Genomic DNA, 20,183 nt, shown 5'->3' with positions numbered 1-20,183 from the left:
GTTTTCAATTTCAGAGCATAATTTAATAGAATAATTTAATAACTTACCTATCTTCTAAATTAATGCAATGTGTTTATCAATTGATCTCAATACCACTTTTATTGTAATAACTAGCAATGAAGCCCATTGTGGAAAACAAATAAAGAGCTCTAGAAAAGTGTTGCTCTGGTCTTGTCAGGTGTTCCCTGGAGATTGACAACCTTAATAAGTTAACCTTTTCCCTTTGGTCTAGCTCCCATGTTCATTCTTCTCACTTCAATGCCCCCACCCCCGGTCATTCCACTCCAATGCATTTCCATTTACCCCTCATTCCCCCTAGCTTCCCTTTCACTCCCCTCCGCCCCAAGCCAGCCCCTTCTGTTCCAGCCCCCCCCCCCCCCCGACTATCCCAAGACCAGGCCACCTGGTGACCAAGAAGCAGACAAAGACCATGGTGATGTGGAAGAGCAGTGAGTAGACTGTCACCAGAAACACAGTGGCAATTAACGGCAAGTGAGATGGGGAGAGCCTGGCAGAGGCAGCTAGAAACCCAGTGTTCACTCAGCCCCAGTCCCTTTCAAATTGTTCCCGTGCACCTGTGTGAGAGACCCTCAGGGTATTGTTTACATCTTCTCAGCAGCAGGGGATGTGTGAGCTGAGTAGCGGGCGAGGGAGCAACTGGGTTAGACCTCCTTTCCTTGGCTCCTTGTTCCTTTGTGCTGCTTTTTGGTTTTGTTATTCTTTCCCCTTTTCCACGTGCGCTTGATCCTCCTCTGGCAAACTGAAGACTGCTGCAGCCCCTGTACCTAGAGAGAAGCATTGCTCATGCTTCACCCAGCCTCCTCCAACTCTTTCCTATTCAGACCTTCACTTGGGGCCCTCTGGGATAAAATTGAGTAATCATTCATACAGCTTGCCTTTCATATAATACGATACCCTGTACTACAAAAAATAAAAATTTTTCTACTATCTTCTTATATTTTATTATTGTCCTCTCTAATATGATATTCCTTCCTGTGGGTCCTATCTCACCGCCAAAGTATTTATAGAACAGCAGCACAATTATACAAATTCATCATTACATGATACTTCATATTCCAAATATTATTAAAAAGTTATCCACTGCGCTCAGCCTACAATAACGCAATTGCCCTCTGTCAGTTTTGCTAATCTCACTGTTTGCCATATTTTTGTTATCCATTTTACATTTTATTTGTATATTTTTATTTAAAATTTTTATTGTCTGTGTTAGGGAATTGATTTTTGTTTGACTTCTGATTTTGTGGTGACTGCCTTTTTAAAATTTTGTGTCCTTAAACGCTTTTATTGACTATTTTAGATTTTTGCATTGTGAGCAATGGTCCTGCTAAGCATTACCTGGTACAGCATGGTAGTTTGAAAACGCTGCATGGAACTGAGCTGTTCAGAAGAGCTTTCCCTGCCAGGCAGCTTCTTATTTGCACAGCACCAATACGGTGGCTGCCCTTGTGTACAGCTTACCGGGAATGTTGATTGTGAAATGACAAACAATAATATATGCTCATCACCTTCTACCTTAGGTATGAACAAGAGCAGGCGATGGTCCAAGAGGAGCTGCTCCGACTGGCTAAAAGGGAACGGGATGCAGCCAGAGAGAGACTGAACACCACTCTTCAACAGGAAAGGATCAGCACCGATGAAGAAAGGCAGAAAACAGCCCAGCTGGTGAGTCTGAAGAAAGATCCACCTTCACTGACCCTCTGAAGCTATAAAGCTATTCTCCAAGGGTTTTTTTTACTAGTGAGCTTGAAGTTGAGTACAGGCCTAGTAAGATAAGAAGTCGCAGATGGGGTATCTTTCAAGGTCTTTCCTGCTCCCAGAACCTGGGTCTACAGCTACAGTTTCTCCTTTTCATTCCTTCCATGTCTATTTGTGCCATGTCCTTCTGTTATGTGTCTTTATAGCTTACCTATCCTCATTCTATGCACATCCTGTTGTTGTATTTGGGACTGGAAGAAGCTACAGCAAGGATGGTTTTCCAGACCAGCAACAGCAAGGATGGTTTTCCAGACCAGCAGGACAACCAAAATGGTAAAAGGTCTGGAATCCATGCCCTGAGAGGAGAGGCTTAGGGAACTGGGTATGTTTAGTCTGGAGAAGAGAAGGTTAATGGGTGAAACGGTAGCCATGTTTAAATATTTGAAAGGATGTCATGTTGAAGAGGGAGCAAGCTTGTTTCCTGCTGCTCCAGAGACTAGGACAATGAGTAATGGATTCAAAGTGCAAGAAAGAAATTCCACCTAAATATCAGGAAGAACTTCCTGATGTTAGGGGCTGTTTGACAGTTGAATACGCTACTTCGAAGTGTGGCGGAGTCTCCTTCTTTGGCTGTTTTTAAACAGAGGCTGGATGGCCATCTGTCAGAAGTGCTTTGATGGTGTTTTCCTGCAGGGCAGGAGGTTGGACCTGATGTCCCTTCCAACTCTTATGATTTTGTGACTTAGACAAAATATCCAGTCTTTCACTCAGAATGGCAGACAGTGCTCATGCCATCAATGAGATCCAGTGCAATTGGCCTTCCAGAGCCTGTATGTTCTTTTGTGTTGTCGTTGGTACTTGTGACTGTGGAGAATTTATATGAAGTTGACATAAAATCGGATCACATGTCAAGCACCACATTTGCTGTAGACAAGACTCTGCTTAGGGCAGAGGCTGAGAACAGTTGCTTTGGCAATCTGTGTTTATGGAAAAACATTAAAGATGCTGGTTGATATGTGTAATATTAAATTTTCATGCCGCTGTTCTCTAACAGGAGAAGCATGTGGGTTATTTCATTTAAAACTTGTGAACTATCAGACTGATTAACTTCATGGATATGTTGCATACATTTGGACACAAAGCAGTCAGGGAGGAAACTATTGACAAATCAGTTTGGACTCTTCCTTAAAATGTAAAAACTAGTGTCAGGCAGTGTCTGTCCCAATGGTAGCAATTGTACAGTCCATCTCTAATCAGTATGACTAGCAACAGATTTTGAAGCAGGATATGCTTTACATTGCTGGTCCTGTCTAATTCACCTAGGAGGATAAGGCATGGTCATGTGCTAGAGAAATCAAGCAAAAGCAATTCAGAGAGAGGTGGGGGCTGAAGACTGAACTACCATGAAGAAGGAGTGAATGTCTGAGGTGGGTGCAGGAGGAGTGAGACATTGTACCTGGCAGCTGCAGTGTTATCTCTACTAACCTGAAGGTGATAATTATTTTTCACAAAAAGGAAATTATCAGGCTCTTGTTGAACAATTTAGTGAATTATACCAAATCTGTGGCAGGAGTTGTCTTGGAGAGTTGGTTCCTGTTAGGTTTAAGCAGCCAAGGAATATTTCTGCTTGTCTTTTGTGGAGAATTCCCTCTAAAAGTAATACGGACAATACTCAAGAATTAAGCCATGTGTGGAAGTTTAACGGAGTCGGTTTGGGGCCCTTTGTAAGTGTTCACATCTTCCTTAGTGGTAGACAGATTGCTAAATTCTGCTCGCTTTGTGTCATAGCAGGAGTTTAGAGGAATGGAAAACATTAAGCCCTAAACTATTGGAGTCCAGAATATTTTGAGGGATCATATGCTGTCACAAAGGCCCTCCTGTCTTTTATGCTCAAACAATAAGGCTCAGCTTGGACTACCATCACAGGTAGATACAGAACTGGCATTTGCCACTGTCAGGGCTTTGTCAATAGCAATCCCAAAACTGTGGAATTCCCACTCTCTAAGCTAGTTGTCTTGGGTTAGGAAGGAAGTTCTCAGCTGAGCTAGATCCAGACATGTTGAAGTAGGCTCTGGTTGTTTCCTCTGATGGCTTTAATGATGGCATTTGGAAACCAGTGCATGTGTGTTTAAAAGAAGCAGTATCAAAGTTGGACAGGCAGATAATCAATACAGTACAGCTGAAAGGTATATTGCAAGAGGGCACACCCATCTATATGTTATGGTGACCTCTCGGTACAAATCCTAAATTGCATTATCACATTGTTGCTCTCTCATATGGTGTACAGAATGCAAACTGCATATGTGTACTTTGAGCCAGACACAGGGAGGCAATAAAGTGAAAACCACGTGTATGCATATGCAGGAAAGTACATTAACTTAATCGGTATTAACCAAGGCATTAATTGTAATCCAGATAGAGTAATGAGGATTTAAAAATTCTCCCATGTGAGAACTCCTCATACAAATCAAACAAGTCTGATCTTAATTCAGAAAGGCATTTTAAATACTTGTTAAACACTGTCCATAAATGCTTTCTGTATTGGGATGCTAAAATTAATGGAAAATGGATGCATAAATTATTCTAATGAACCTTGTTTGTTATGCACAAGGTGTCTGGTGTGCAATGGGGGCGAATGTATGTTGCAGCAACATTTCTTGTACAGATGTATTTCCTCAAGCTTGCTTTCACTTTCCATTCTCTCTGCGGCAAGCGAGACCACTTCCAGCATGACTTCTAATTTGCTTCGCTGCCAAAGCAGGCAGATTTGCCAGTGAGCACAGCTTTTCCCCAGATATCTTCCATCTGCCCACGGACAATCTATCTAGCTCAACTCTTCCCACTCCCTTGCACTGCTGGCATGTTAAGACTTCAGCAGACAGCTGCGGGACATGCACTGGACTGCCTCCTTGTGACTACAGTCCCAGTGTGCTATTAAGAGCCCCGAGGTAAGCTTTCCATGTATAATGGGCCAGCCGTTCTACAGTCATGTGAGCCCCAAGGTCTCCTGGGAAGTGAAGTTCTCACCAGGGCGCTTGTTGCAGTCTGAACTGAACAGGCTGATTTTTCATGGACAGGCTGGGGTGCCATGGGGGGCGTGGGGGAAGGGAGAGGGGTCGGGGTCGGGGGGCGGAAAGCACAGAGTCTGCCCTGGGCACAGTTTGGCCCAGCTACACATCTGCTCAGACAGAGCCAATAAGTTGGGAATTGAGCCTGGGATGTTCTTCATAAAAGGAAGAGCGGGGGGGGGGGGTGCATTGCACCGGGCGCACGACGGGGGGGGGGCAAAAAATCCCCCTGTGGCACCCCCCTGCCCATCCCCCCCACACTTACCCTAGTTCAGCCTGAAAGTGCAGACTGGAAAAGCAACCTGCTCACTTGAGGCTGAAAACGGCCTGGTGGGAAGTACACTTCCCAGGAGACCTTGTGAGCCCCAAGGTCTCCTGGGAAGTGTAGTCCCTGAACCTCAAGTGAGCCGAGCAACTTTCAGCCTCAAATGAACAGGTGCTTTTTCCAGCCTGCACCTAAAAGCCGAAGTGAAGATAAGAGTGTAAAAGTGTGTGGGGTAGAAGTGGAGAAAATGCAGAGATGCCATGCTTACCGGGTGCAGTATGGACCAGCTATGCCTCTGGCTCTAGGTCATCCTGGAGCTTTCAGAAGTGGTTTTATTGTAGTGTATTTCCGTGACTCTCTGTATGAATGCCAAGCTTCTACATCAGAATATTTTGTTCTGTGTCATAAAAATGTTCCAGTTATTGGAATTACTTGTTGACTATACACCCTCAATTGCTGATAAATGAATTCATCTCTTAACCAGTTTCTTTCTGTATTGTTTCCAATATTCAAATAAAGCAATAATGACATTTTGGGAAACTGAGAAGTTATGTTAGGGTTAGAGGTTAGCATTACCTTGTAGGGATAAAAACAAGAGGTTCTCCATATTTATTTATATAGTATGTCATTTTTGCCATGGCTTTAATACAGTTTCGAGAAACCGGAAGAGGAATAGGTTTTATGGTATAAATAATTAAACAATGCAGTCATTAAAACAGGAAACTCTGGATGCTGAAAAGTGAGTCTGGTTCTTTAGTTTTGGGGAGCTGAAGAACCTTTGTGAAGACCTGATACAGAGCATGTGGCCTGCCACTGAGCCATGAGCCTTTCCCTTGTTCATCTAGAAGAAATAGTCCTTCAGGTGCCTTATGCAGAGGGAACGGAATATCAGTGGGCCATGTTTAGCTTCTCTGGACCAGTCAAGAGTTGAAGGTCAATTGGAAAGGTCACCTGATAATACCTGGGGCCCCTGCTGTCGAGAGTTGAACAAACCCTTCCTTAAAGCAAAATTCTGAAAAGCAATACTGATTTATCATTGGTGTCAATAGCAAAGAAACAAACATTTCTAGCCTCCATTCTGGTAAGGTGTGAAAAGGGCACAAGTTGGGGCAAGGCTGGGAGAGATACAAGCTGACTACAAAAGTGTAGTCAGTAATGATTTTTCCTTCAACAGGTACCTCTGTCAGAACAGCGGTATTCTTTTTTTTTTCTTTTGCCACTTGCCGGCCATAAATCTGAATACAGCGGCTGTATTTTTAAACGATTCTCCTTTTGATTGTGCTGAAAGCCATTTGGCGTTTAATCTGTGTTCTTTACGGTTTTCATCCACTGACTTTTATTATTATTAGTATCTGTGTGAAGCGAGGGTTCAGTCTTATTACCCTGTGTGCTTCCCTGAAATCAGACAATCGACTGCAAAGTGAAACCCATCAGGCTTCTAGGCATAATTAATTACTTATTTCATAAGAGGCCCATCTCTTGACAGATAGACTGAAAAGTTCTGAAGCGGGAGAAGCACTAATATTTTATTAAGGACTTTCTGTACTTCAGACAGTGCTGCCTTTTGGATGAGCCAGAAATACTTGGGAGTGGCCATGACTCAGTAGTAGGACATCTGCTTGGCATTCTGAAGATCCCAGGTTCAATTCCCTGCATCTCCAGTTAAGGATCAAGTCATAGGTGATGTGCAGCACCTCTGACTATGATCCTGGAGAGCCAATGCCAGAGAGTAATTCTGACTTTGGTGGATCAATGGTCAGGTTCAGTATAAGGCAGCTGCAAGGTGGAGCCAGTATTCAGTGTAAGGCAACTTGCAAGGTGGAAGCAGGCAATGGCGAATCACTTCCAAATGTCTCTTGCCTTAAAAACCCTACAGGGTCGCTGTAAGTCAGCTGTGACTTGTTGACAAGAAAGTGTGCAAATGTAGGTACTGTTGAGGTTCTCCTCTTTCCTGTCATTATCCCATAGATAATTTCCCTCCCTTGCATGCCACCCCTCCCTCCCCTCTCCCTCCCTCCACTAGGGTGGGTGGGCCAGGTCCAGATGCCGGGCCCCCTCCCCTTCCTTCCCCTCCCCTGCATGCCACCCCTCCCTTCCGGCCTTAGGGTGGGTGGAGCCAGATCAGATCATGCCGGGCCCCCTCCCTTCCTTTGCATGCCACCCCTCCCTCCCTCGCATGCCACCCCTCCCTCCCTCCCCTGCCTTGCATGCCATCCCTCCCTCCCCCTCCCCCTCCCTCAGCTATAGTGAGTGGGCCAGGTACAGATGAGATTCTCCTCCTGTTGAGGTTCTCCTCTTTCCTGTCATTATCCCATAGAGAACTCCTTTTGCACCAGAAACACTGGCAGCAGCATGTTGCTCAATAGAAGCCCCATAAACTGCAACCCTTTCCCCACCAACCGCAAGTATTATATGAAAGGTCTAGATTCTGTACTCAGAGTCTATGATCTAGTTTAAGCATATACATTTGTATATGTTTCTGATGGATGACTTTTTGTTTTTGAAGGCTCATGTTTTCAGAAGACTTGAAGGTTTTGAAGGCCAATTATAGTTCGATAATCTTGTGGGAAGTTGTTTACTGGAGAATATATGACACCGTTTGCCTAAAAATAGGTTCTGCTAGTTAGGAACAAAACATCAATAAGAAAATGAACGAAAATGGCTGAACAATAAAACCAGTTCCAGACATTATTGTGTCAAACTTCAATCTGCAGTTTGCTTACTAATCTGCTGTTTACAAATTAGCCACCAAGTCCACACAAACAGATCCTCCTACACTACCCTTTTAAAATCACCCAGGTTCTGGATCCTGTGGAGCTGAAGCAGGATGTTAGTTCCACAGATTGAATGGGAACAGGAAATAGTAGCTGGAGGTGGGATAGTGGGGTAGAGAAAGAGAGCCACATTTGCTTCTTGTATCTCTCCCAGCCTTGCCCCAACTTGTGCCTTTTTCACACCTTACCAAAATGGAGGCTAGAAACTATTGTTTCTTAGCTATTGACACGAGTGATAAATCAGTATTGCTTTTTAGAATTTTGCTTTAAGTCAGGGTTTGTTCATTTTAGCTGCTAGTTACAGATGTGCGTTAGGAAGGAAAAATGAATTCAGCTGAATCCCCTGAGAAATTTGCAGGAGGGAACAGAAGACCTAAGGCAGGTTGAAGAGGAAGATTTCCCTCTCTCCCTGGCAGGAAAGGGAAGTCAGTGCTGCCTCCTGAGAATTCTTGAGACAGGGCATAGATTCCCTCAGAATCCATTTCTCTAGCTGCTGCCTGTTGTTGAGGGGATTACTGCACGTGAAGGAACTCTGGGAAGGTCAGCACACTGTCCAGTGGAAACTCAGTGTTCTGCTTGCCTGGCAGCTGCATGGAGCCTAAAGATGCTAGCCTCCAGGTGGGACCTAGGATCCCCCGGAATTACAGCTCATCTGCAGAGATCTGTCCCCCTGGAGAAAATAGATGCTTTAGAGTGGACTCTAAGACATTGTACCCCGCTAATGTCCCCGTCCTCCCCAGACTCCATCCCCAAATCTGGCAACCCTCTCCCATCCTTTGCTGGTGGCAATCTTAATAGAGCCTGGAGGGAGCCATTATTATTTTTATTATTCAATTTTGGTTGATATCACAGCTGCCAGTTCTTTAGCTGGTTGTTGGCCTTTCATCACAATTCGAGCCCCACCCAGAGGCCTAGGATGTTTTAATATATTGACATAGTATTTGTGTGGATTATTATTATGTTTGATATCACAGCTGCCAGTTCTTTAGCTGGTTGTTGGCCTCCTCCTCCTCCTCCTCCTCCTCCTCTTGACCAAGGAATTGTGTCATTTTGGGGAAATGATCTGAAAAGACCACTTTAAACTATGAAAAGAGGCACTTTTAACCTTTAGTTAAAAAGACACATTGCATAATAAAGCAGAACTGTGATAAATGTATTTTAATATTAAATGTGATTTAGAGAGACACAGCACTTACGTTTAACTAAAAATGTCACTGCTTTTCTCTGACTGAAACTCTGCTCCCTAGAGAACCTTTATAACTCTATGAAGTTCAGGTTTAAGGTGACTCACTGTTCTTTTAAAATGATCTTTACCATCAGCTCTCACACTGTTGGCAACTGGAATGGCCCCATTCTTTGAGGGGTTGGTTTTTTTTTTTCTTTTTTCTTTTTCTATGTAGACATACCTGACATGCTCACATCCTCTCTTCCACATTCTCAACTGTCTTAAATAATTTCAATTCAGGATTTTTTTAAAGAGACACCTCAGTTCACACCTCATGCATTGGTAATAACTCTCTTTTCCTTTGTTGCTTCTTTGTATAACTCTGCTTTTTGTTACATTCTCCTTTTGACATTATGATTCAGATTTTATGCTGGGAGAAGTGGTTTGTCCTCATTTTGATTAGGTATTCTCTGTTTTTTGTAAGGTGTGTCAACTCCTTTGTTTCTAAAATATCTTTGTCTGGAACAATGGCTGTAGCAGCAGCCCCAGCAGAAAGAGTCTTGCTTCCCCTCCTCTGAATCGTTACCTTAAGGCATTTTGCTGTACTTGGTCGCATACTTGATCGTTACTTTGTTGTACATGGCACATGCTGTGCATGTGGTCAATGAGAATCCCCGAATTCGTCTACCACCAATGCAGGATGTAAGTCAACAAGTAATGCCAAGACCTGCATGCATTTTTATGACATAGAACAAAATATTCTGATGTGGAAGTTTGTTACTCCTACTGAGAATCACTGAAATGCACTACAGTAAAATCACTGCTAGAAAACATGGTGACCTGGAGCCTGTGATTTGTCAAGGTCTGACTTTTACGAAGAACATCCCAGGTTCAATTCCCAACTTCTTGGTTCTGTTTGAGACCCTGGAGAGCCAAGGCCATCTTCATCAGCAGCTTTCGACCAGTGCGTCTGTGGTCTGTTCTGTGGGAAAATATCTGTGGGGCTATGTAATGTTTGCCACCTCACCGATTTCTCATTTTTTATATCAGCATTTTTTATATCAGCAAGGGCAGAAGGGAGGTTACAAGTTGTTATAAACAGTAGTCGTTTCTAGTTGGCAGAACCAGTTGTTTCTGTTATTATAGGAATATTAAATGTAACCGTAGTATAGTACATGACTCTTTTCTTGAGCACCAGATGTTGTTTGGAAACTGAATGAGTACCAGAGTCAGTTGCTAGGAAAATGTACCCCTGTTTAGCTCCTTTCAGAGGGTAGGCTTATTCTATATATTTGAATAACCTTTGCACAACTGAACACAAAAGCACTGGCAACGTTGTGAACAAATGTTAAGAAGCACGTGCTTTATTTAATAGGCCACACAAATCAGGGAAAAAATTGGGAAGCCTCAGGTTGCTACACAGAGGCAGGCAATGGCAAACAATCTCTGAACATCTCTTGCCTTGGAAACCCTATGGGGGGGGGTTGCTGTAAGTCTGCTGCAGTTTGACAGCAAAAAGAAACTATGAGGAATGTAGGGGCTGCTAGCATCAGAATAATAGGAAATAAGAACGAGGGTAACTGTAGGCATCTAGTGACCCTCTCTCCTTTTCCCTGGCAACAATAGGAGTTTGAATGCCTTTCCAAACTTTCTTCCCATCCTGTCCAAAACATGGGGATAGAGAGTTAAAATTCAAGCAGTTCATTGCATCACTTGGGACAATTTTAGCAAACTAACTGTGGTAACTTGTAAATATGGGCCTCTTGTTGTTTACTACATGGACAAACCATGGGGAAGGCAGAGGAGATTTAATAATCGCAGCCCTGTATCCAGTCATATGTTTATCTCCCCTTCTCTCTTCCATCAGCAGAACTATGCTTATGCAAAACATATAAGGAACATTTCATCTTCTTCCCGCCACTCTCTGCAGTACCATGATTCATGCAGTTATTCTTCCATGCAGGTCCCTTGACTGCAGAAGGATTGGAAAGGGCTGTCAGATGTCTGTTCCAAACAATCATTAGGAGCAGCCTTTGGTAGTCATGGGAGTGAGGAAAGGTTTCTGTAAACTTGCTCTGTTCATGGCTGTTTGGATTCAACATTTTGTGTTTGACAAACAAGTTTGGTCATTGTTTGCCAGTTTCACCATGAACATATAGAAGTAATTTAAGCAAGCATGCATATTTGGTTTTGCGTAGAGTTGCTGGAAGCATCCAGACTCCATGATGAATTTCCCTCTCAACGTCTATAAATATGAAGTGTCTCAGAGAACTGAATATGATTTTGGCACTCACATGTTTCTAGCCTCACATATGCTAGGAGAACATACAACACAGGAAACCTTACTCAACCTGTACATGGAAAAGACTGATAAATCAATAACTCTAAAGTCTGTGGGTACATGGCCATTCCTAGTTGGTAGATCAATTTGGTTAACTCTGATAATGAATGAGACTGTGGCATGCTGATAAGTTAACTGACAATTTTTTTATTTTTTAGTGTTATCTACTGTCTGTCTTGTGACCCCTCCTGAGTCTCTTTTGAGAAAGATGGAATATTATAGACAGAAGTGTGGGTAATGCTGGGGAGACTCTTGTGGGCAAAAAAGTGCTTAACTCTCCCTGTGACCACCAAGTCTGCCTAGGAAATACCTTCTCTGGTTTTTGGATGACCCCTGGTGGGAACTTTTTGCGTTTGTATAGGGCTGTTTAGGGAAAAGGATCAGTGAGGGGAGGTGGGTTAAGCAAGAAGGCATCAACTGCAGCAAGAAAAGTGAAGGTTGAAAATTTTCCAGTCCTGCTTTTGCACAAGCTATTGCTCCATCCAAGGAAGAGTTAGAGTTTATATAGAAGTGGAGGTATGTGATTTCTGTTGATTTCCCCCCCCCCCTTGAACAGTTGCTGTCTGTGCTGCACTCCGCCCAACCTGTTCCCAAGGGGCTGCTGATTCCCATTAACACATTTTTAGAGGGTGCAGATCTGAAAGCATTTCCTCCCAGTAGTTCTTTTTTAAAGCTTTTAGTATTTATTAAAAGAAACAAAACAAATCTTCGTTGTAGAGAAAAATAAATGCAGTGTCACAATGGTTTTAAAAATACATATGGCTGGATTCTATTTTGATACTTATTGGGATGGACCCCCACCCCCCAAAAAAGAAGTCTTCCTCCAACCTAAGGAGACTTTCTCCAACTCAAGCGACTCTTCCTCCAAGGGAAGAGGAAGTCTCTTTAGATTGGAAGGCGACTGCTCAGAGGCTGGTTGGATCCACCACATTGTTCTGAAACACTATTTAACAAGTCTACCATTCAAGACCTCATCTGAAAAAAAAGATCACTACCTCATAAATATTGTTTGTAACATGAAATGAATGAATTTATTTATTGCTTAAAGCCAAAGGCCACCACAATGCATAATTAAATCCCCAATAAAATAAAACAGGCACACAGCAAATATACAGCATGTCATCTTGTCTCAATAGCTGAATTCAAACACATGCTCTGTGATAAATGATATTTTACTCATGTTTTCTTGGTGGCCAGGATAAAAAGCAACAAGTGGTATGGGGATCTGAAGATTGGTTTCTGATAGGCAAAACATCAGTTTATTTAAATTGGATGGTAAACTCTGGTCCTTTATAGGGTATCCAAAATCATTGCCCTAGTTTCTGAATACAAAGGGCAAAATGGAATGTAGTGGGGCAAATCTTCCGCTGCAGATTCTTCACATATACAGAAACATAATGTCACTGGCCCTTGAGAATGTCGACCAGCTAATAGAGCTCTTAGCATTGTCTGGAATCATAAATGAGCAAATGCCATTCGAAGCTTTTGAAGTGTTATACATACCGGATAAGGAGATCGGGCATGGGCTCTTTAAAAAAAAATTGACCCAGGGGGTAAATTTATATTGGGATATTAATATGTACCTTCATAATATGTCAATTTAGTCAGATATAGTATCAGTGCTATCAGTCACAGACCAGGAAAGGGATTTGGGCGTCTTAGTGAATAGTTCCATGGGAATGTCAACTCAATGCATGGCAGCTGTGAAAAAGGCAAACTCTATGCTGGGGATAATTAGGAAAGGAGTTGATAATAAACTGCAAGGATTGTCTTGCCCTTATATAAAGCAGTGGTGCGACCGCACTTGGAGTACTGTGTTCAGTTCTGGTCGCCACATCTCAAAAAGGATATCGAAGAGATAGAAAAAGTGCAGAGAAGGGCAACGAGGATGATTGAAGGATTGGAGCACCTTCCTTATGAGGAGAGGCTGCAGCGTTTGGGACTCTTTAGTTTGGAGAGGAGACGTCTGAGGGGGGATATGATTGAAGTCTATAAAATTATGCATGGGGTAGAGAATGTTGACAGAGAGAAATTTTTCTCTCTTTCTCACAATACTAGAACCAGGGGAAATTCATTGAAAATGCTGGGGAAGAGTGGGACTAATAAAACACTTCTTCCATAGCTTAACGTGTGATTGGTGTTTGGAATATGCTGCCACAGGAGGTGGTGATGGCCACTAACCTGGATAGCTTTAAAAGGGGCTTGGACAGATTTATGGAGGAGAAGTCAATCTATGGCTACCAATCTTGATCCTCCTTGATCTCAGATTGCAAATGCCTTAGCAGACCTGGTGCTCAGGAGCAGCAGCAGCAGCAGCAGGCCATTGCTTTCACCTCCTGCACGTGAGCTCCCAAAGGCACCTGGTGGGCCACTGCGAGTAGAATGCTGGACTAGATGGACTCTGGTCTGATCCAGCAGGCTAGTTCTTATGTTCTTATGTTCTTCCACATGTTGTTTAGCCACTATGGGAAGAGCTGAACATTTCTAGTAAGCAGCTTTACGTTTGTGTTGTAATTAATACGTTCGATTTCATTTCAGACTTCTTTTTTTGTAGCTTCAAAAATGGAGGGGGGGAGTATCTTTTTGTATTGTTTCCTGGCTCTTTAAAGATTCTTATCAGAGTTTTATTTTTTAAACGAGATAAAGTAATGTGGAATTCTGTGATTCTCATGTAATCATATATCCTAGAAGCCAGGGCTTTGTGCACAGTATTTAATATTGGGAAGCTTGTAATTTAATTTTGGAGGCATACAATAGTGTTTGCTTTTCATATTTTCTGGCAACTGTAGATGGTTCTATCTTGGTCCAAATCCTGATTTACTGTTTGTGATTAATGAAAATCTCCATTTCCTTTCGCTTGAATTTCTTGGACCCGCCTCAGTTTTGTGGAGCAGTTGTACAAGAGCCCGTGTTGGCAAAAGCAGCTTCTGGGGGCTAATGGTTTTAAGCAAGCCCTTTGAAACAAATCGGTGAAGGAAGCAGGAGGGAGAAGAAATAAACGTGATTAAGTAAAGACATCTCATTACATCTTGAGAAAGGAAGGATTATAGCCTATGAAATAAGAGGATCTCGTTTAGAGAGGGGTGTGTGCATACCAGTGTTATCGGGATAGTTGAAGAGCAAATAGAACAAATGAAATTAATACCCGGATTTAGAAATTGGACTAATGTGATTTGTGGGAAGCCCTGAAGTTCTTATCTCATTTAATCCCCCATAGGATAATGGCTTTGTCAGATTTATTGACCAAGGAAGTCCCCTCATTTTTTTCCCTTTCCCAAGAATTAATTTGGGTACGAAACATCTTTCATAATTGCCTTGAGGGAAAGAGGGCATTGGGTCACTGGCGGAAAGCAATTGGTTTGAAGCAGAGCAATAGTGTCACATGACAGAAAGCCGTTGCTTTTAATGTATTTGAGTGGCGAAGAAGGACCCACCTTCTGTCTTCAGTTGTGATTTGTTAGTTGGCTTGTTGTTGGACTCCCATGTCTCCTGCGGCTGCTCAGTGTTGCTCTTGGATTTTCTTACCTATTCCAGGAATTAGGCTACAACTGTGGTTGGATAATTAAGGTCATTTGGCAGGAGTTCATCTCCTGAAACAAATGGTTTTTCTTCCCCCTCAAATCAGACCATTCTTTCTGTTTCTGCACGCAACGCAACATGGAAAATTAGATTGATTCAGTTTCAGTTGTGTTGAAAATATAGATCTTTTCATGTGTGCAGAATTGTTCAGATAGTTTATTTGGTAATACAGTGAATACTTTAAAACGAGGAATGCTTTAAAATGAGAAAGTGAGAATCCTACTTTAAAATTAGGACTACTTTAAAACAAGGAAGGGGATAATCCCACTATCTTTTGAGAAGACTCTCTTGACCGCCTTGACAATGCAAACATCATCCCACTCAATTCTCTTCTGACGTCTGTGACAGGAGCAGCTTCAGAGAATGTTTCCTGGGAAGTCTTCTCTTTTGTGGACTCTTCCGATAATTTGTTCACTTTCCTTACCTTTTTTCTAGCAAAGGCGTTCCTTTGTTTCACTTCCTGTATCAGGCATTGTCCAGCATTATTGGTTTCTGAATTTCTCATATTTGTTCACCTACAGTGGCTTTCACATTAGAAATGTTATGGATGTGACGATAACAGTATCACTTCAGGTGGGTCCATTCATCTCAATGAGCAGCAGAAAATTGTTGCATTGCCAACAATTTCCCAAGCAGACAACTGCTCCTTGTATGCAGGGGAGTGAGGTGGCTGTGATGTAGGAGAGATCTGATGGGCTCTACAATGTCAGACTGAATGTGGAAGATTGTGGTATGTTTGTGCATACATGGACCACACTTTGGCTTCCCTGTGTTAACAAGGCCTTCAAATAGAAAACAGCACACCAGGCAAAGAAAGGGGGTAGAACTTTCTCCCTGTTGTGTTAGTTCCCTGTTTGGTGTGTTTCTTAAGATGAAGCCATATTCACCATTAGAATCCAACATGTCCAGTCTCAAGCATGGTTTAAATCACTAGTCAGTGAGACCTGATTTAATCATGGTTTTCTACATCCAGTCTCATTCTTGCTGGTACAGTCTTAATATTTACAAGCAGATGAAGGTTTCATTTTTAGAATAATAACTTCTTGGATTAGTTTTACAGTTATATCAAAAAATTGCTGATTATGACATTATTGTGAGGTGAACTATCTCTAGTGTCATTCAGGCAATGAGGCCTTGCTTTTCTCTGTTGCAGTGTTTGTATTTTGCCTGCCTGCCTGCCTTACCTGTAGGTAGAGGAACTTAATTAAAATATTCCCAACTTAGATCTCTTTTATGGCCTGCTGCCATTATAGATTTTCTCATCCAGAGGGAAAATAATATGATGAACCACAGTCTATACGCACAAAGATCCCAAGACTTGTGGAGTATTTTGCTCAAAAGGTTTCACTTTCATTTTTACTACCTTCCCTCCTCACATTTAGCTTCCTGTACAGATCTATTCCACTCCAAACAATCTTCATTTTCAACCGGTGCAGTCCATTTTACCACATCACTGTTTTATCCTTGAGGCATGTTTATAGGTAAGGTGACCAGACGTCCCGCTTTTGGCGGGACAATCCCGCCTTAAACCAATTTTTCCCGCGTCCCGCGTTTTTTTGTGTCCCGGATTTTTTTTGGAAGGCTGCGCACCTTGCCTTCTGGGCTCCCCTTTTCAGCCCTGTCACAGGGTCAGGGAGCAACCCAGGCAGTGCGGCAGCCTCTCCTGCGGCCGCAGGAGTGCACTGCCTTTCGGGCACTCCCCGGTTTCAGGGTAGGAAACGGGAGCGCCTCCCGCGCTGCCGCACTGCCTTCTGGGGCGCTCCCGTTTCGGCGGGAAACCAGGGAGCGCCCCAAAAGGAAGTGCACTCCTGCAGCCGCACGCGCGTGCCCACCCTGGTCCCGGTTTAAAAAGGTGACAATCTGGTCACCTTATTATAGGGAAGGGCCTCAAGTGCCAGATGGCATGTTTAGAGTGTTCCCAAACAGGGTTCTGCACAAATACTGCTCCCATATATGAGATGTCCCCTCAGGGAAATTCAGTTGCAGGTAAGTAACTTTTTCACTGCAACATCCCCGCCCCCCCAATAACTCATGGGATATGTTTGAGTGAGTTACATTGGAGCCTTCTCCAAACTGAATAACCTCTCTGACAAAGCATACTCTTTTTTTTCTCCCTGCAGTCCCCTTGAGCCCATTCAGTTTTGAACCTGTTTTATAAAAAGGTGATAAATGCACATTATACCTATTTAAACGTTTGGTAAAGGATGAATGTTAAGCCTCTTTATCATGAGTCCCACATAAAGTGGGAGGAGAAAGCGTAAAGCGACCTTTTCTGCTGTGGAAATGCCTCGCCATTTTGAAAAATGCTTTTTATTTTTTAAAATATATTTCCTTTGGAGGATGTATGCTTTCCCCCTTTTATCTAATAAATAGGTCTCCTCCATCAGCAAAGAGGAGATTGTTTTTGCAGGATTAGGGCTAATGCTGCCACTGAACAAGGGCAGAAGTTGTCTGTCTTGTTTTGAATAAATGATCATCTGGACAGATTATTAAATATAGAATTGTTATCTTGAGTGCAAAGGAAGTCTGCATTTGGAAAAGGGCTGTTGCTACTGTTGCAATGAAAACGAGCTGCTTGTTCTTTGTATGGTGTTAGGGAAAGGCATGTCAGAAGTGCAGTGTCTGCATCCGTTCAGTGCGATGTTTCTCCATAAAGTGGTGCTCCTCTTTTGTTTTGTTTGTTTTAATGGCTACAACAGAATAACTAATGAGCCTATCGCATTGGCTTTGGTTTTCCCTTTGCAAAGCCAGGCCTAAGTTGCTGATGCAGTCCCACAGTTTCTTGCAGATTGCTGACGTTGTTCGGGAAATGGGTGACCGTAGCATCTTTCCTGATTAATGATTTGTATATTATTTGAAGTGCAGCATGGAGGACCTGAAGAAGCTGTCAGCCCTAGGCAGTGTGAGAACGAGGACAGGTAAAGTGAACTCAAGCCTGCTGTAATTATAGCCACACTATGAGACTTCAGTCACTCTTGTGCAGGCTCCTGGCACCCTAACTGGGAGTGACGCGCTCCCCTTTACGTTATGCTAGCTAATGAGAAGAGAGTCACCTGGGGCATTTGCCGGGTGTTGCTTCACCCCGGCAGCTGTAATTTGGAAGCCGATTGATTCACTAAATCATTGTCCAGACCAGGAGACATTCTAACGAGCAAAACTTACTTGCTCACTGCTCAGTTACTTTTAGCAGGTCAAAAATGCCTGTTGTCAGTGAGTGGTCTGTGGCCTGAAATGTATAGGATCAAGTGGGGAAGAGTCGGGGATGGGGGAGAGAAGTGAATTAGTGCTAGGTACACAGTATGTTCTTTTTCCAGTCCAAAATACAGGTCCCTGTTTTTTATGCTTATGTGGTGTGGTGGTTAGGGTGTCAGACTAAGATCTGAAAGACCCAGGTTTGAATTCCCGCTCTGCTGTGGAAGCTTGCATGGTGATCTTGGGCCATACATGCACTTTCAGCCTATTTCACAGGGTGTTATTTGTGAGGCTAAAAAGGAGACGGGAGAATGATGTGGGGGGAAGAAGAAGAAGAAGAAATGGTGTTTAGATTTATACTCCACCTTCTTCTTTTCCTTCTTCTACCCACAACAGATGTCTTGTGAGGTAGTTGGACATGAGAGAGTTCTGAGAGAACTGTGACTGGCCTGAGGTCACTAGAAGGCATCATTTGTGGGAGCAGGGAAACATATTCAGTTCACCAGTTAAGAGTCCACCGCTCATGTGGAGGAGTGAGGAATCAAACCCCGCTCTCCAGATTAGAGTCCACTGCTCTTAACTACTACACCACGCTGGCTTTGGATCCCTACTTGGGAGAAAAGCAGGGTGTAAATATTAAATAAATAAACACCTGCAAATAAAAGGCCCATGTATGTGAAATGCCCCTTTAGAGGGTTACGAGATGAGCCAAACAAAGAAAGTAATTCTCCGAAGCAAGGAGCAGCAGTGGCATAGGAGGTTAAGAGCTCGTGTATCTAATCTGGAGGAACCGGGTTTGATTCCCTGCTGTGCCGTCTGAGCTGTGGAGGCTTATCTGGGGAATTCAGATTAGCCTGTGCACTCCCACACATGCCAGCTGGGTGACTTTGGGCTAGTCACAGCTTCTCAGAGCTCTCTCAGCCCCACCTACCTCACAGGGTGTTTGTTGTGAGGCGGGGAAGGGCAAGGAGATTGTAAGCCCCTTTGAGTCTCCTACAGGAGAGAAAGGGGGGATATAAAGCCAAACTCTTCTTCTTCAAACTCTTCTTCTCAGATCCAGGACTTCATAATACATAGCCTTTCATTGAAAATCTTACAGGCCGCAGCTCTAAAGAGTCTTTCAAACTTACTAAAGAGCACTGGGGGAAAACCCACCCAATGCAGCCGTGCAAACAAGTCTAGATAAGTTATTAGCTTACCATGTTTTGGCAACGATAGTGTGTGTGTGTGTGGGGGGGGGGGGGGGGGCACTGTTGTTGTAAATATTCCTGCCTGATGGCTTGGCAGCGATCCTTTCTTGGCCCAAGGCAGGAATTACACGTAAGCCTGTGATGGTGCTTGCACCCTGCGCAGTGTTGGTAGGACATAAAGGGAGCAAGAAGAAGGCTGATTTGCTGATGGAAGAGTGAGAGGTAAGTGTGGGCCGTCTGGGGGAATCATTGCCTACCATTGCAGCTCTAGTGAGCCACTCTTGCAGTTGGCCCTCTCTGCCATGAGAATTGGAAACGTTTCAGTGTTCTTTACATGCAGCCTGTTAAACATTTAGGGGCTCCATTAGGATGAACAATACTCAGGCAGCATTGCAGAAGCCTGCCATGGCACGCTTTGCAAGTGTGGTATTGTCAGCCCTCACTATTAGACGGCTCTGGTAAAGGATGGTAGTGAATGACTTTAGAGCCATAACCCCCCCCCCCCCCCACCACCACCTTGATTGTCAGAGAAAGAACTGCCTGGGGGGCTGGGGGAAGGAATGGGGAATGTGCTTGAACGCAGCTTTAATATACCACAATGAACCAGAAAAATTAAGAACTCAGCACTCCCCCCACCCTTTCCTAGGGGAAAGCAAAGGCATTTATCTGGCTGTGGACAAGAGGCTGCCACTCCAACTGCCTCTGTGCTTTTAATTTTCCCAGCCATGAAGAGTGTGATTTGTCAGACATCTGTAGCAATCTTTCTTCTTTGCCTTGGCAAAAAAAAAATCCTTCTGAGTTCTGCTGCTCTCATCTCCTTTTATCTCCTGACTGAAGGTTAATTTGTGTTTGGAGGGTTTGTGCAGATTTCAGCAGCTGATGGTCTCCTGAGC

The 20,183-nt window shown here is 43.4% G+C and overlaps 1 protein-coding gene across 2 annotated transcripts in view; it reads left to right on the top strand.

The window, feature by feature from the left end:
* CHCHD6 (coiled-coil-helix-coiled-coil-helix domain containing 6) overlaps positions 1–20,183 on the top strand; it is a 235,375-nt gene that overhangs the window by 9,770 nt on the left and 205,422 nt on the right. For both annotated transcript variants that reach the window (XM_048491338.1, XM_048491337.1), the window contains exon 4: positions 1,539–1,683. In XM_048491338.1, coding sequence (XP_048347295.1) covers positions 1,539–1,683 — 145 coding nt within the window. The remainder of the gene's footprint in view (positions 1–1,538; positions 1,684–20,183) is intronic.

The sequence above is a fragment of the Sphaerodactylus townsendi genome, linkage group LG03, assembly GCF_021028975.2.
Source record: "Sphaerodactylus townsendi isolate TG3544 linkage group LG03, MPM_Stown_v2.3, whole genome shotgun sequence".
In the NCBI taxonomy this organism is placed as follows: Eukaryota; Metazoa; Chordata; class Lepidosauria; order Squamata; family Sphaerodactylidae; genus Sphaerodactylus; species Sphaerodactylus townsendi.
The sequence above is the reverse complement of the archived record's forward strand: the minus strand, read 5'-3'. Positions and strand labels throughout refer to the sequence as shown.